Here is a 17,267-nt window from a genome sequence, read left to right on the forward strand (position 1 = left end):
GCATATCCTTATTTTGACGGGCTGTGGATTGATCAATTATGGGCAAATTCATTTAAAATTAACAGGGCATAAAGTTTAAACCTTCATTTACAAAATGTTAAAATTTCAGGTTTTAATGTTTATAACAAATTGCTCTGTGAGTAAAAAAAAATGCTAACTCCGGGCCTATTGGTCGTAGAAACTTGTTTTTTTTCAATTTGTAGGTTTTTTACTAGATTTCGAATGGTGTATGTAACTTCTTTCAAAAATTAAAAATCGCGGAGTTATTTTATTTGTTTATTAGGGGAAAAAGTGCCTTCTATTAGGTAACAATTAAGTATTACAACTAAATTTGAAAAAAAAACAATTTTTATTTAACTAAAGGATACTTGGTGTCCCTTCGAAGAAAATGAGCCCAAAAATAATGTTTTAGTCATAATAGTCATTTGAAAATGGCCCTTTTTTGCAAAAATGGGATAAATAAATGGAATTTTCCAAAAACTATTTGACCGATCGAGCCCACCTTTTGCACATCTCTTAAGGATATAAAAACTCACATTTTGGGAAAGTTTGGTAAGATTTTATTAATTATTTTAAAAGTTATTAATAATTAAAGAAAAAGCACTTTTTCCATTTAATTTTGCAATAACTTTTTTGTTTATAAAGCAATTTTAACTTATGAAGAATTTTTTTTAAAGATGAGTTTCTCTAGATCAAATCGTCTGTTGAACTTTTTTGCCAAGATTAATAGTTTTTTTACAATAACGCGTAGAACGAAAAATGAAGAATTTTTGACCTATTTGTTGATAAAGAACAATGACGCTGCACTTTTTTCATGACCCATTTGATGAGACGCCCTTTGTATTATCATTCCCAAGACTTTCCAACAATAAAATCACGCCCAGTAATTAATAAATTTTTAAACGTTTCCTTTCTTGGTCTATTATTACTGATTAAAAAAAGGTGACATTTCTTTGTAAGTAACTCTAGAGGTAATTTTAAATTATCATACATGCTTGCTATCCGACAATATATCAGTGGCGGCTGGTGTGGGGGGCTCTGGGTCGTTACCACCCCCTAGAAATTATCATAGTAAAAAAAAATTGGGTTTAAAATGTATTTTACAATGTTATCTACATAATTAAATAGATTAGCTATATAAAAAACATTAAAAAGGAAATGTTAAATTTGTAATGTGCAGTCAATTTAACTAATCTATAAGTGACGAGTCATCTATATTTTTTGCTTTCGGTAATGGAGCTATTCATAATTTTCCATACCGTAGTTTTTGATAATTAGACCGTTTCTTCAAAGGCTTTATATTTTACCAAATTATATGTGCTTAGTGATAGCTGTATATACATTTTTTATAATCCCTTTCCTATGTAAAGATTTTCATTTAATTTTTTTAATTTTCATTTCCGTACAGAAGCTGTATCCCATTGGGATATAACTCAGGATAAGTTATCATCTCTTTAAATCTACGAATATATATTTGTAACCAATTAAACAAAACTATTAATATTTTGGAAATATTTTATTTCACACCACCTGTCTACACTTTAACAACAGCTTTGCCAACATTTTTGCCCTCCAACATCTCCACAAACGCCTTGAACGTATTCCCAAATCCTTCAGTTACAGTTTCTCTGTACTTCAGTTTTCCTTCCTGCAACCACTTCAGGTTTTGTTGGACTCCTTCCAAGGACCTGTCGACCCATCTATAAAATAGAAAGCCTTCCGCTTTTATCTGCTTAGCTACCAAGAGGAACAATGGTATTCGTACTGGAAAAAAAAAGGAAATATATTAGGCGTTATTATAAGATGTTGATACAAGTGCTATCTGCTACACTTTGATCTTAGTCAGAGATCGGGAAGCAATAGTACTCTCTACTATCTTAAAATTGTTTAAATCTCGAGTATTGATGTACTCACCTGATCGATCTTTTTTGTTATATGAGGAAACGGAACCACACAAAGAGATTCTGCCATATTCATTCATGTGTTGTATGACGGTAGCAGTTGTCTCTCCACCCACCTGGATATAAGCACCAACTTGATTCAATGATACTCGTAGTAATGGTAATATAGTTGACGACAATGCAAAGTGAAAATTTTGAATCAAATATTGTATAACTTCCTTTTTGAACGTTGACAGACTTGAGAAATAGTTTGTTTTAAAAATGAACGTGCATTAAAAAACAAATCGATGATTTGATACAAGACTTACGTTATCAAAATAGCAATCGACTCCTTTCGGAGCAACCTGAGAAAGAGTTTCATCTAGATCATCAGTTTTGTAGTTTATGAAATGATCGAATCCCAGTTCATCCACCAACCACTTCCCTTTCTCCTCCGACCCCGCGATCCCTATGACCTTACATCCTTTAATTTTAGCAATTTGACCGACGATGTTTCCTACTGCTCCAGCAGCCCCTGACACGACGACAGTTTCGCCTTTCTTCGGCTGACAGATTTCCAAAAAGCCGAAATAGGCTGTATTCCTGTACGGAAGAGAAAATAATTTGTCATCGTTATCAGTTTCTTCACCATAATTCTTACCCAGGCATTCCGAGGATACTAAGGAAGTATGACAGAGGAACGTCGCCCAAATCGGGTATTAGAAAAGGTGCTGGGAAATTCGCAGGTGCTTCCGGTGTTCTACCATCATGTACCGTATGACTTCGCCATCCAAAGTACCCCACCACGTACCGGCCTACTGGGTAGTCGCTATTCTTGCTTTCTAAAATCCTGGAAATTCGTTAATATTTATCTTGCGGTGAGCAGGGTATGTGATTCTTACTTTGCAATTTGGGAACCTATGTAGACCGAACCCAAGGGTATTGAAGGTGCGTAGGCCCTCATGTACGGGTCCACGCTGAGGTAGACAGCCTCTGCCAAATATTCTGGAAGCAGATTTTCAATTACACGCAAAAAAATTCTAGATTTTGCTACAATTTTCTTTCAAGAAAGCATAAGTTTGATTATAATATGCTATATTTGTCTTGAATAATTCCTACGTTAATACTAAATTTTAAATATACATATATATTTTAAGGAACTGGTAGTTTTGAAACAAATATGTTTGCAGTTTGTGATGAACTGTAAGAGATATTGTAGCTAAAATCCGAGATAATAAGTTTCAAAACTATAAAACATATGAATTAAATTATATGCATTTACAAATAATGTAAATTCTAAGAAAAATTATACATTACAGCAAATATTTCACATAGCTTGACGCATAGAATAAAATAACATTTACAGCAAATAATTCCATTTAAAACTATCTAACTTATTAGTTACAAATTGAAAGAAACCATAAACACCCTGTAAACAAACACACGGAACGTTTGTAGAGGTATGCTAATATGAAATTGTTTGTTGTTTCGTAAAGTAGAAACCGCTATTAAAGTTTGGCTAATTGTAAGTGTTTTAATTATATCCCGATTACAATAATCTTAAAAGATACATGTTGTCAGTTATCAGTTAAGTGTATCTTGGGTATTGGTATATTTATACAACATACAAGTCACTCTGAATACTCGACGTAAAATAAAAATATTTATCTACTAACCTCCATCTTTTAACGGCGGCAAATCTTCCTCCTTTATTATGAGATCGCCTTCTTTTGGCAAACCATCGAACTCTTTATTATAGATAAAAACTTTAGCTTTCACCATCATGAAAATTGAACACTGTTGAATTTATATCGGTATAACTGGTTCAAAACCTTTATATACCAGTGGTTAATGTTGTCAAGATTATTTTCAGATGATCTGTATTGCTCAGTGCCGTGGCGAAATTTTTTTAATTGAAATTGTGAAATTTCTTTTTGATACTATTTCTTATTGAGGTACTACCACTACCTATTGTTTTTTGTATTTGCATGTACAGAAATTGCCAAAACTGTTATTATAATAAATTATTTGTATAGTTTAATTCCTATGGGTTCTGTTCCGATTTTCACGGAAGTATTTTCTGATGCAGATAAAATTAGGTTTCAATAACAAACAAAAAAATATATGAGAGAGTTTTTGTTTTCAGGTTTGTAATAGGTAGGTATACGAAGTCTGTTCAGAAAATAACCGAACTTTTTTAATAAGGCACTAATAGAGATATTTAGTGTTAAGCGGTTGGCAGCATTGTGTTGCGTATACCCTCGTTGTTCTTCTATTGTTGATATCATTTAGTTTCCTTGATATTGTTATTTAAGTAAAACGTGTTTAAGTGTTAGTGGCGATTTTTGAAATGTGCGATTTTCTGGAACAGGGATACAACGTAAAATTTTGTTTGAAGCTGGGGAAAACTTTCAGGGAAACGTTTCAACTTTTGAAACAAGCTTACGGAGATGATGCTCTGGGTCATTTGCAATTTTACGAATGGTTTTCACAATTTAAAAGTTTACGTACAAAAATCTGCAAAGAGGGATCAGAGTTGTGACGAGACAACTCATGTCTTTGCAAATAAAGTTTAAAAAACTAAAGTTCGGTTATTTTCTGAACAGTTCTTGTATGTAGCTGTAATGACCTTATGTCAACCATTATTAAGTAAGTAAGAAATTTTTGTTTTAATTTATTTATTATTTACTTTTACGTAATTTTAGACAAGACGACCCGCTAATGTAATCACTAATTCTATGTAAACATCTACACTAATGCAGAAAATTAAAGGGTCAAATGAATTTAACATTTAAATTGATGAAAAAAATTTTTTTTCGAAAAAATGGAATTTTTTTCGTTTTTTTGAAAAACCTTTCGGACATTGAAGACAACAAAATCCAATTATTTCCAGCACGATTCGGCTTTCTTGTCCTATGCTTCTGTTCATCAACTTTTAATTAAATTAAAATTAAACTTGATGACCCAAACCAGATTTCGACCCCGATTCATTCTGTTTTTTGAGACAAATTTCTAATTAATTTTTGTGCAGTCTGTAATCACTTAAAAAACAGTTTTTTTTTCAAAACTACCTACCCTTTTTCTTCTCTGAAAAAAAATTTCAATTTTTTTTTTGTTTTTTTCATCAATTTAATTGCGGTAAAAATGTGAGAAAACCTCAAACAATTTTTTTCCATTTTAATAATGATTATGAAGTGTTTAAGCTCGAAAAACGTGACCCTTTAATTTTTTTCAAAAGTTTGATTGTTTGAAACAAAGAAACGGTTCTCTAGATCGAGATCAAACTCCACAGGGTTCTTCTGGGTATATCGAACTGTAAAAGTCATGCTTAACATTAGTCATTTCGTGAGTATTTGTAATTTAGCCGCCAATTTTCTAAAAAACCATAAATTACCCTTTTCTCCTGTTTTTTAAAATTCGTGTAAAAGATGAAAAAACAAATTTTTCAGAAAAGTTGCGGCAACATGTTATAGGCGATTTATTCCAGTTTTCGAAACTGCTCTTCAATTCTTTGTACGACCATTTGTCACCGAGATATCAATGGTTGAAGACAAAAGGATTCTTTTCCATTAAAAATCCGATATTTCGATGTAAAATAGTCATATCGAAATTAAAAAAAAAAGAAAATTGAAGCTGAATAAATAAGCTATCTGGCCCATGCAATGGCTTAACTGAAAAAATTTGTTCCAAGTCCGTAGACTCACCAAAAAAAAAAAAAAAAAATTGCAAAATTTTTTTGTGTCGCGCTATTTCTTAGAATTGCACGATAACCGTAGCTCCGAAAAAATTTCGACCGAAAGATCTAAAACCTAGAAACTTAGAGCTTCAAAATGCTTCTTTTTAATTCGCGATATGATCATTTTTCACCTAAATACAGTCTGTCAAAAATCAAGGAAAAATTTCGGAAATTCTTTTGACCCTTTAATTCTTTGCATTAGTTTAGAAATTGAAAAAAAGTAAAAGAAGCAACAACCATAACATGAAACAGAAAGAAAAACCGAGCTACAGATTTAAAAATAAGAGTTAATAAAATTTTATGCATATTAAAAATGTCCAAAAATGAAAATTCTGGTGATTTTTTAAAACGTTGAAATATCGGGATTGCTATAGAAAAAAAAAGGTAGAGCTGTATCCGCTTCTATTTACGTACGTGTTATTATAAACATATTTAAAAAACAATCTGAAATATTATCTTTTTATTAGATATAAATATTTTGTAGCTAGCCCGTAATCTCTCACGACGAGTGTCTATAATAAATATAGCACCAATTAACATATTGCATGCGGATGCTGTTGTGAAATAATAAGTACATTTTATCGTCTACTAACAAAGATAATGACAGTTAATTTTTTAAATACATATATGGTGCAAGAATTATGAAATAAATTTACTTGCTTGAAATTCCTCAAATACCATCTGTTTCAGATATCTCTCCCAAAACTAGTTTTAGTAATTTTTGTTCCGAATTAAAAATTGGAAATCAAATTTCTACATCAATTTGCATCCAGAAATTATACAAAAGGCAATTATCGATACACCTTGTTGAACCACGTGCAATTCTGAGATGGTGGTAGCATATGTCCGTCAATGGAATGTTTAGACCGATTAAAATTGCTGATGTCACGATGACTCGACGATTTGTTTATAATTTACACAGGATCGAGAGTAATAACAGATGATAGCGGCATTTGATTATGATCTATTATCAACAATTCAAACAATTACCACGTCATCTAATACAAAAATAACATGATAAATATACATATGACTAAAGTTCTTTGAAGATTAGTATTTTTGCCACAAAACTTTTTTTCCGATAGTAATCAAATTATAAATAAGTGAGTTTCAAATTTCACCCATGTGCCGTATCTCAAGTCGCCCGAAGTAGCTCTAAAACCAATCCAGCGGACTAGTGCCTGAAGACATAGAGCCTGTCACTCAAATGAAACGCCGCCAAAGCTGTCTTCGAGTTCAAAAATATTCTCGATAGTAAAACAGTACGAAATTCACAAAAATCGGCGTAGAATCATGTCGACTAACGGACGATGTGATAGACATAAATTGGCGGAAACGGCATGGGATGTGATCGTACGTCGACTGCACATAATTAACCAAGGCAATATTTTTATAAATTCTATATATTCTATAAAATCAAAGGGAAAACACACCTAGAAGTGTCAAGTACAAGACAAATCAGTGAAGAAAGGCTCATTTGAAAGTTTCAGAAGATGTAAAGTAAGTTATAGACAACTGTAATAGAACATGCCCAGGTTTCAAAGGAAATCCAAAGCCAGAAACTCAACACGTACTTTCTCTAAGATATACGTTAATGTTGCCATTTATGTTCCAATTAACTCAATCATGTTTCTTCGAGTCACGATCGAATAAATTATCGATTAAGACGTTAATAACTCATTACCGAACATGAATGAAAAATGTAAATTGTATCACTCAAAAATATTGCGGTGTTTGTAGAGTAAACACGCAGGCACCGCAGGTGTCTTCCAATCGCATGTATATCGCGTTGTACACTGCAATTTTTTTGTGTAAAAGTCCTAATTTGTCATATTTATTAAAACCCTATGCAAACATAATTTTATTTACAGACAGAGAGACAAGCTTTCCGTTACATTATTTTATAAACGCCGTTTACAACCGAGATTTCATCTTCTTTATATTGATTCGCAGCCTGTTGGAACTAAGTTTATAATTGAAAAATAAACAGGCTCTGCGACGAGGTTTTTAACTAACCGGCATATTAAATAACCGGTAATATTTGCCGTTCAAGTAGTATAATATGTGCAGAGATGAGGTAGGAGCGTTGACTCTACAAACTCGTTTCAGGTGGAAGCGTTATTCTGGATCAAATTATAGCTTACAGTGGACAACATTTTTACCTTGGCTAGATAAAATGAGTTTGGATCAAGAAGACCGGGCAACAATTAAGAGGAAATACATTGAAGCTAGACCAGTTGAATTATTGTATATCTGGTATTTCTTTATGGATAATTAGCAACTAGATATTACTTAATTTCCCATTGCTAAATGATTATTGTTATTTGAAAATTCCTAAAGGCTGCTGAAGCCGTTGAAGAAACATTGTTTGATTGGTTCTGTAAGATATGGGATACGAATATTCCCTTACCTGGACTTCTACTTAAGAAACAGGACAGTGGAAGCAGTGCAAAGTTAGCTGCTTCAAAGATTCCAATAGTTGGTTGCGAGGTTGGTTGCAAACAATTTTGTCAAGAGGCACTAAATTTCCTTTTAAACGGTTTGTGGTCAATCTGCTTACGTAAGCTTTCAAAATTAGGTTACTGTAAAGCTAAGTTATAGCCATTATTGAAGGACTATGTTCCAAAAGATATTTTTAGTGACAATGAAACAGTCCTTTTGTATTAGACATTTTAGATGTGCAAATGTGGAGACTGTGATGAAAAATGGAGGGACATAAAGAAAAAATATTACTTGAAGATGTTATTGTATAATTGAATTTTCACACTAGATTCTGATCTATCAGAATACTGAGTAAAACACGACCTCATTTTTATCGTATCATAGTTTACATGGGCATTATGTTTTTTCATTCATGTTCTATCTGGTATACGCCTTGAAAGGCGGTAAAAATATTGGCATAAAGTTAAGGGCTAGAAATAAATCAAAGTCGACTTTAATATTCTATATTAAATATGCTACGTCAAGCTTTACTGGACCAAACAAGGCAACGGACATTTGACAGCTTGCATGTTGGCGTACTTAAATAAGGTCTGATAGCATGGGTGTAATGACAAACTAAATGCAAAAAGCTTGAGCGAAAAATTAAAGTAATTTGGACTATATTTCGTTGCTTATCACTTGTAGACAGTTGTAAATACAGTTCCTCTAAAAAATAATTAAATTACACAAAGTTATTAAAAAAAAAACGATTTTCAGGGGCGTCCTTTCGTAGGAGGGCCCTCTAGGGAAAATTTTGATAGGAACTTGTCATGTCATAAATCCGAGAGATTACCCACATATTCTGGGACATGCACACCACGAACGATATTAGAAAATTAATTTAATATAAATTTCAGTTGCACGAGTTACCTTTTTCTTATTCAATTACGGCACAAAATACCTGAACAAATTCCCTAAAAATTCAACACAATTTGCAATAGGGCCCTTCATAATTATTTCTTTCGGGCTTCTCCGTGTAGGCTCGGGCACGCGAAGCGCGCGCGGTGTCCTCCCGATAAAGTGAACGGCAAAGCAAGACTACACCGACTGCAGAATGCGTTGAAGTACTAGGCCGCTTCTGAAGATTACAGGCAGAGCAGAAGCGGTTTGATTTTTATTTGTGTCGATCTGAGAACGGGTTTATAGCCTGGGAAAGGACGTACGAGTACGATTTCTTTATTATTTTTACTTCACAATGAGAGATTATCTCATCGGCTACGCCGATAAGTTGTTTATTGCTTTGAGTGGTTTAAATGAAGTATTAAATCTGTAGTTGTAGGTTATTACAAAAATTATGAACGCATCTATTAATCTGTATATATCTGTAATATCTGCATGTCCAGTGTCATTACAATGAACGGATTTTTGAGGTAGTAAGTGGATTCAAGAGTACGGGGTGATTAAATAGTCAACATGCAGAACATTTTCTTCATCAAAATCTCTCCGATCGGACCACTCCTGCGCCCAGCGGTCGCTACTGAACATTTTGAATGTTTATACCTTACATACAGTACTTATAGGGTTTCCTCCTGGTATAAACCACCAAATATTATCGTCATATACCTACTGTAGTTTCAGTACATAATTTCATTTCCATTAAACAAAATTACCATGTCACATATACATATATTGAATTTTTGAACATGTTTAAGTAAATTATTTGATTAAATTTAAATTGTACAAGTGTGTGAAAGTACTGTAATTAAATATCGAGAGAAAATATTTTATTAACAGGCTACCAGTTTATATTTTAACAATAGCTTTTCCGAAATTTTTGCCTTGCAACATCCCGAGGAACGCCTGAAACATGTTTTCAAATCCTTCTGTCACAGTTTCCCTGTATTTAAGTTTTCCTTCTTGTATCCATCTCAAATTCTGCTGGACGCTCTCTGGAAATCTATCGATCCATTTGTACACCAGGAAGCCTTCCATTTTTATCTGCTTGCTTACAAAACAGAACAATGGTAGTGATGTTGGGAAACCTGCAATTATTTTGTAACATATTTGAGAACTACCACTAATGAAATACAGTCTCTAATCCTGGCAACGGCATATTTATTTATTTTTTTTAATTCTTGACTATGCAGAATCCCGTAATAATAATAAACACCGGTATGTTTGCAGATACAAACCCAATCTGACGAAAATTGTCACAAAGAAAATAGTTAAATGTTATTGGCTAGTATGTTTCTACAACATGGTTAAATAATATTGGCCAAGCCGGGATTGGAGACTTTATACTGATCCGATATTGCCGTAACTTTGTGATGTAGGTACTAACTTTTCCCATCTTTTTCGTTATATGTGGACATGGTACCACACACAGAAATTCGACCACCATCACTCATATGTTTTATAAGGATAGCTGTTGTCTTTCCACCCACCTAGAAACAATTTTCGTTTTGTATTAATTTCACAGCCCCACAAAAAAATTAAAAGTATCGGATCTGGTATTCAGACCCATGTATTTCTATGTATTTTTTCCGCTGAATCCGAATCTGCCTTCAGATTTGGTCCAACGGGTCTGACTTTTCGGGAAAATTCAAAAAACAGGTCAAAATTCACAAGAAACGTAATTTACGATAGACGAAAGTTATAAAAAATCAAATTATTCTACCAGCTCACTAGACGTATGATTTTTCACTTGTTTAATTCCAATTTATCATCATATAGTCAGACCAGTTAGTCCAATTTAATTCAAAAACGGCGCCATTTTCATGGCATAATTCGTGTTGCAGAGTTCTGGATCCATCTTTTTATCCACCCACCCATTTATGAATTCATACATCTTTCTATCCAGTCGTTCGTGTATGAATACGTATATTTATTCATCCACCTGTACCACCTATAAAACCCACCCATCCAACTATCTATCCATCTACTTTTTGTACTGAGAGATGAGATAACAGCCTAGAAGATTGAGAAGCAATAAAACTTCCATGCACATCTGGATTGGTTTCCTGAAAATCTTGGATCTTGGCGAAGAACAAGGCGAACAATGTCATCAGGATATGAAGGTTATAGAACAGCGATATCCAAGGAAGATGGGATGAAAACATGATGGTCGATTTTTGTTGGTTGTTAAAAAGAGAAACGAAGAATAGAAGGACCAAACGAAAGCGTAAGCCTTTGCATAGATCCTTTGAAGAAAAAAGAACACGTTATAGCAACAAAAATAAGAATGATTTGTAGATATCGTTTTTTTTTTGTTTAGAAAGTAGAATATTCTACATGTTTTACTGCATTCTCAATCTTTTAGGCTGTTATCTCATCTCATCAGTCTCTCAGTACAAAAAGTAGATGGATAGATGGGTGGATGGGTGGGTTTTATAGGTGGTACAGGTGGATGATAGAAAGACGTATGAATTCATAAATGAGTGGGTGGATAAAAAAAAAGATCCAAAACTCTGCAACACGATTTATGCCATGAAAATGGCGTTTTCAATCTATTTTCTGTTTTTGAATGAAATTCCAGTTTGTGGGACTCTATGATGATAAATTGGAATTAAACGAGTGAAAAATCATACGTCTAGTGAGCTGGTAGAATAATTTGACTTTTTATGACTTTCGTCGATCGTAAATGACGTTTTTTGTGAATTTTGACCTGTTTTTTAAATTTTCCCGAAAACTTAGACCCGTTGGGCCAAATCTGAAGGCACATGGAAATACATGGGTCTGAATACCAAATCCGATACTTTTTTTTGTGGGGCTGCGTTTTCAATTAAAAAAAAATATAGACAAGGTTTTAATTTTATTTCTTTACTGTTTGATCATTAAATTTTTCTCACAGTGATTTCGTTGTCTCCGAAAATATTTGCAATTATAAGGAATGAGTCATTTAGATCTCGAATTGGATTTACCTTGTATTTACAATAGTTCATCCCTTAATTCGACTTCCAAACTTCTAAAGGGAGTTCTTTGGTGAAAATTAACACAACAGTTCAGATGAACTGATTCTGATACAGCAACACTTTCTCATAGCTGCCTTGATAAAAAAAATGTCGATTTTTTTTATGAAAATCATCTCTGGTTTTGGTTTAAAAGTTATTGTGAAACAATTGTTCGGAGTCGAAATTCATTTTGACTAAGGACCATTCTGTAGAAGCTTGGCTGTCAAATTTGTACAATTTTTCTAATTACTTGTGTTAAAAAATGTAGATGTAGACTTGATTAAATAAAACCACACGATACTCACATTATCAAAATAACAGTCGACCCCATTTGGAGCAATTTGCGTAAGAACTTCGTCTAGATCGTGGGTTTTGTAGTTTATGAAATCATCAAATCCCAGTTCATCCATCAACCACTTTCCTTTTTCGTCTGATCCCGCAATACCTATGACCTTGCACCCTTTAATCTTAGCAATTTGACCCACGATACATCCTATCGATCCGGCTGCACCCGATACAACGACTGTTTCACCTTTCTTCGGCTGACATACTTCCAAAAAGCCAAAGTAGGCGGTGTTTCTATGGAGAACAGATAATGTGATGTGATTTTTAGTCTCTAATACCTATCTGGTAGGTGCAAACAAGTTTGAGAACATATCTTTGACTTGTTGAATCATAGAGACTTACCCCGGTGTTCCTAGGATGCCCAGGAAGTACGATAAAGGTACATCTTCTAAATCTGGTATAAGATGAGCAGCTAGAAACCCCATACTTCCTTTACCATTAGCAACAGTGTAAGTACGACATCCGAAGAAGCCTACTACATATCTATCAACGGGAAAGTCGGGATTTTTGCTTTCTAATATCCTGAAAATACTCGTTTTTATTTTCTGATTAAATATGAATACATCTGGGCATTACTTTGCGATCTGAAAGGCTATCAGGACCGACCCTAAAGGTACCACTGATGCAGAAGACCTCATGAACGGCTCCACACTGAGATACACTGCCTTTGCCAGAAATTCTAGAAAGATATTTAGAATTTCTTCATGAAATAAAATACTTTAAGATATCTAACCTACTAACCTCCATCTTCTATTGGTGGCAAGTCTTCCTCCTTCAGGATGAGATCCCCTTCCTTTGGTAAACCTTCATATTCTTTATTGTAAATGAAAACTTTAGCTTTCACCATCGCGATACGTTAAAGATTATTCAGTAAGACGGGAGCGTGTGTTTATATTTAATTATAAATTACAGATAGTTATATTCGACCCTGTCGTACCAGTGACGTGGCATGATGTTTCATTAAATTTATTTTCAGAGACTTGTTAGTTGGAAATATTGCTAACTGAATATCGTAATTTTTTATGATGAACAAGTTGGCTTAATATACAGTCTGTCCTCGGTTGGGTTAAACAAATTTATATTTTTCATATTTCGATTAAGTCACGCTTTATAAAAATTTTTGGCTCAGAAAAGTAGACATTCATCGATATTGAATGCTACTTAATATTTATAACAAATTTTATTTTATTGTAAGATTATTTGTCAAAGTTTCTGGTAAGCAAACACTTTTATAAAGTAATTTTTGTTGAAAAATTAAAAATTTTACTATAGTTAACTCAATCTGGGAACATTCTATACGGTTAAACATTTATAGGCTATCTTTCACAACTTGTAGTAAGCATTACTACAAATTTTCGAGATCGAAAAATTTTTGTCCGCCACTGAAATGGAACATATTTGCTTTCGTGATAACAATAATAATTTATCTTTAGTTCTCAGTAAATATGCACCATCCAAAAATAACAAGTATTGCATAACCTTGTTATTTATAAATACTTTATCTCTGTCAATGAGTTAAATAAAATCAGGGAGTACGATGGGTTAAGCTGCTCTTGTTGTTCTCGGGCTAGACTGTGGGGGCTGCGCCGCTATTAGATCCTTAGATCCGCCATGATGTTGCTGTCTGTTCTTGGGCTAAGTTCTAGGATCTATACATATAAAAATATACCTACTATTTTATTTATTTGAAGATTAAAATTAATTAAATTACTTAAACATTTTTAAATTCATATATTAATTAAGACAACATTATTATATTATATATTTTACACTAAGCTGATACATGGAGAACTGATTTAATCAGTTTAAGCCCTGTCTGCTATCGTGATATTGGCAAATAGATGGAGAGATAATTTGTTATCCGGCACGATATTCACGACGTCGGAAGTTGGTATAAAGGTGCCTTATCTTCATTTATCATTATACCGTGTTGGGTACACATGAGCGTTGACCGCAAATAATACGTATGATATGCTGCTAGAACAAAAAAATGGGCCGCAAAAATTTAAACAGATTCTAATCCTACCAAGGAAAAAATATAATAGTTAATAGAGAAATTCTAATACTAATTCCGTGACCCGAAATATCTGGTAAAAGGGTAGTACTATTCGTCAGGAAAAACCACCATACATATACCGGTTGCAAGCTTATTAGTTCTCATCCATGCCACAGCATGGCTTTATTAAAATCTGATAAGCGTTGACTAGCAGCGAACATTCATAGATGTTGTATCTTTATATCTTATATTTCATCCATGTCTTAAGACGTCAAAAATAGCTTAACCATGACGTACTGATGAGACCAAATAAGTTCGAAATCGAAATATGTCTAGTGGTTTCTGTTAACTAATGATATCGCCTGTTTGGCAGATATATAAAGTTAAGGGTTTTCAAGTAGGTTTAGTGTCGTCGAGAGACTAGTGCCCTTTGACACCGGGAGTAATAAATTTGCAAAGCCGTCATTCGGAGAAGGCCTCATGAAATTTAGCAATGTTTTTGAACAAGTTGACTTAGACCGTCGGGGCTATGTGTTAGCATCTGGTATCAACGGTTTAGCCCATGATGAAGGGAAAAATCGATATTTCTAATAACGCTCGAAATGCATTAGAAAAGACGTAGGAGTTCCAAGAAAGAAAGCAAAAATCTTTGAAGGTTATGTCCAAGTTAGTTGTCAAAAGTCAAACTATAATCTCAACTTTAATTAGGCAGTTTACATTACTATACGAAGATTTGGTCATCGTCTAGCCAGCCAGCACTACCAGGTGACTTAAACAACTATAAGGTGAATCAAGATACCAAGTGGCTTTACGAAGATTGGAAGGGACTAACTCAAAAAGGACCCAAATAGAATAAATAAATAAATATATATGTGACCCACCGTCTTTTGCATAAACTTTTCCATTTGTCTTAATCGATTTACTAAAACTTAGGTTTTTTTTGGATAATATTGATTGAGCTAGTATAGTCGTTACGATATCAGTTGGAACCGCATAAAAACATTTAACTCATAAACTCTACGGAATCCATAGGCGTCCAGAAAAATTTTGCCTTGTCTCGTCTAGATATACTATATTCCGAGCTATATTCCTATTTAGTTGACGATATTCTCTAATTTTTTGTAAATAATCTTCCCGAAGTGCAACTGTACGTAATGATTTCATAATTACCATACGATTGTCAAGTTTTTTATGTTTACAACCGCATTGTAATAAAACATATCGTAAAGTATTTAAAGATTTATAATTATAATCAGGATCGCTTAATTCTCTGGTAAAATCGTCAATATTCTTTAATTTTATATTTTTCCGTTTGCTCTTTGTACCATGATTAATAACGCCTTTCTTTAATTACGCGATAAATTGTCGATTTTGATATCTTAGTTACTTCGCTAATCCGTTTCCTAATTTCTTTATCACCTTGTTCTTTTTTCAAACATTCATATATATTTAAAACAATGCAAAAAAATTATTTACGACCTAGTGAACCAATACAGGTTTGCTTTGACGACCAGCGCGTCGCCGTCGATTCTACATCAGGCGGATTGGTCTACCAATACCGGACTCGCCCAATCGAGTATAAATTCGAGTATAAATTACGAGACACATCATGGCTAAAGCATAAGAAGAAATTTCACGAGAAGTGCAGACGGTCCTGTGCTTTAAGATTCACAGGTTCCAATTGATATGGTAACAACTATAACTTGAAACACACCAATAGTATTCGTGCATCGAATTTGGGATGAATTTTATATCCATCAGTCACCTTTTCCAACACCGGAAGAAAGGAAGGACATAATTTAAGCCACCCTGTTGACGAGACAGCCTACGTATCAGTGCCGTTGCCATTATACCCGCTTACAATATTCTTGCGGGGGAAAACGACCCTTAATTACAGGAATACATAAACACGGAAGGGTGTGGGGGTGCAGACTCGCGGTGCCAGACGGCAGTCGGTCTCTGTAATTATTCAAAATCTCGGAATATTGTTATCTGCCTGGGAAGCACCTAGATCCGAGTGATACAGTTTATCAGCTTGCGAGGAATGGATTATAATGTCTTAATCCATTATCTTAATCATTCAAGGCACACTCTGTCTGTCTAAGGATGAAGGATACGGCGGGAAAGCGGTGCTCCTTTGAGGCACGCGGACCACACTTTAATTCTGTTAATGCATGCAAGGCGGGAAATTATTTCTATGGTGGTTTGCAACGTGAGAGACGTAGAACCGCTTTTGTTGTCTCTTGTGGCGTACGCACGAGGATCATCGGCGTGTTTTGAACGTTCAGAAAGAGGGGGATGGGGATGTTCCTTGAAATTGTAAACAGGGCGTTTCACATTTAGGGAAGAGTGGGGTAGGAATCTTAAATAATACAAGCAAACGCCAAATAAAACGAGAAAGCTTATTTGAAATAAAAATTCAAATTGAAAGTTCGACAGTTAGCGACAATCTAGCTATCACTTGAATGCAAGGAGAATCAAGATACCAGGCGGCCCAAACAAGCACAAGATGAATCAATATACCAGGTGGCTCAAAGAATATTGGAGGGGACCAACTCGAAAAGGACCCAAACTACTATCGAAATAAATGAAATAGAGGTAGACAAGGGGAGGTAGTTTGGAAACCGATATTAAGAAAACGAAAATTGGACCATATATAGTCTCACTATTACTCTATTGTGTGCTAAAATTTCAGTTAGTTTCGTTATCCCATTTTTTAGTTATTAATGAAAATGTTGAAAAAATCACGGTTTTCTACCTACAAAATTGATACCTCTCACTTTAATTCGTCGTAATTTTTTTCTTGATTGATAAAAAATTCCAAATTTTTACTGACGATAAGTCGAACTATTGTCTTTAGTACTGTCAAGGTCATTTGTCTCAAAAGCTATTCTTTTTTTATATTTAAGCGAAACAAAAGGAAGTGCTATCTCCGTAAA

The 17,267-nt window shown here is 33.9% G+C and overlaps 2 protein-coding genes across 2 annotated transcripts; both read right to left on the bottom strand.

Annotated features, from left to right (window-relative positions):
* Positions 1-1,501: 1,501 nt before the first annotated feature.
* LOC108907623 (prostaglandin reductase 1-like) lies at positions 1,502-3,719 on the bottom strand. Its single transcript, XM_018711371.1, has 6 exons — positions 3,557-3,719; positions 2,783-2,885; positions 2,542-2,730; positions 2,210-2,483; positions 1,915-2,017; positions 1,502-1,764 (listed from the first exon to the last, which is right to left on the bottom strand). Exons 1-6 carry the CDS (start codon positions 3,663-3,665, stop codon positions 1,535-1,537), a joined length of 1,008 nt encoding a protein of 335 aa, XP_018566887.1. The 5' UTR covers positions 3,666-3,719; the 3' UTR covers positions 1,502-1,534.
* Positions 3,720-9,703: 5,984 nt separating this feature from the next.
* Positions 9,704-13,208, bottom strand: LOC108907622 (prostaglandin reductase 1). The gene is made up of 6 exons (XM_018711370.1): positions 13,074-13,208; positions 12,909-13,011; positions 12,675-12,854; positions 12,293-12,566; positions 10,379-10,481; positions 9,704-10,079 (listed from the first exon to the last, which is right to left on the bottom strand). The coding sequence occupies exons 1-6, from the start codon at positions 13,177-13,179 to the stop codon at positions 9,841-9,843; spliced, it is 1,005 nt and encodes a 334-aa protein (XP_018566886.1). The 5' UTR covers positions 13,180-13,208; the 3' UTR covers positions 9,704-9,840.
* Between the last annotated feature and the right edge of the window lie 4,059 nt (positions 13,209-17,267).

This window comes from Anoplophora glabripennis, unplaced genomic scaffold (assembly GCF_000390285.2).
Source record: "Anoplophora glabripennis isolate ALB-LARVAE unplaced genomic scaffold, Agla_2.0 scaffold51, whole genome shotgun sequence".
NCBI classification, from domain to species: domain Eukaryota; kingdom Metazoa; phylum Arthropoda; class Insecta; order Coleoptera; family Cerambycidae; genus Anoplophora; species Anoplophora glabripennis.

Excerpts from the sequence above, each read along its gene's own strand:
- LOC108907622 (XM_018711370.1), bottom strand. The coding sequence starts at position 13,179 with ATGGTGAAAGCTAAAGTTTTCATTTACAATAAAGAATATGAAGGTTTA. Across the intron at positions 12,855-12,908 it reads ATAGCCTTTCAGATCGCAAA|GATATTAGAAAGCAAAAATC; the intron begins GTAATGCCCAGA and ends GAGTATTTTCAG. Across the intron at positions 12,567-12,674 it reads GGCATCCTAGGAACACCGGG|AAACACCGCCTACTTTGGCT; the intron begins GTAAGTCTCTAT and ends TGTTCTCCATAG.
- LOC108907623 (XM_018711371.1), bottom strand. The coding sequence starts at position 3,665 with ATGATGGTGAAAGCTAAAGTTTTTATCTATAATAAAGAGTTCGATGGT. Across the intron at positions 2,886-3,556 it reads GCCGCCGTTAAAAGATGGAG|AATATTTGGCAGAGGCTGTC; the intron begins GTTAGTAGATAA and ends ATCTGCTTCCAG. Across the intron at positions 2,484-2,541 it reads AGTATCCTCGGAATGCCTGG|GAATACAGCCTATTTCGGCT; the intron begins GTAAGAATTATG and ends TCTTCCGTACAG.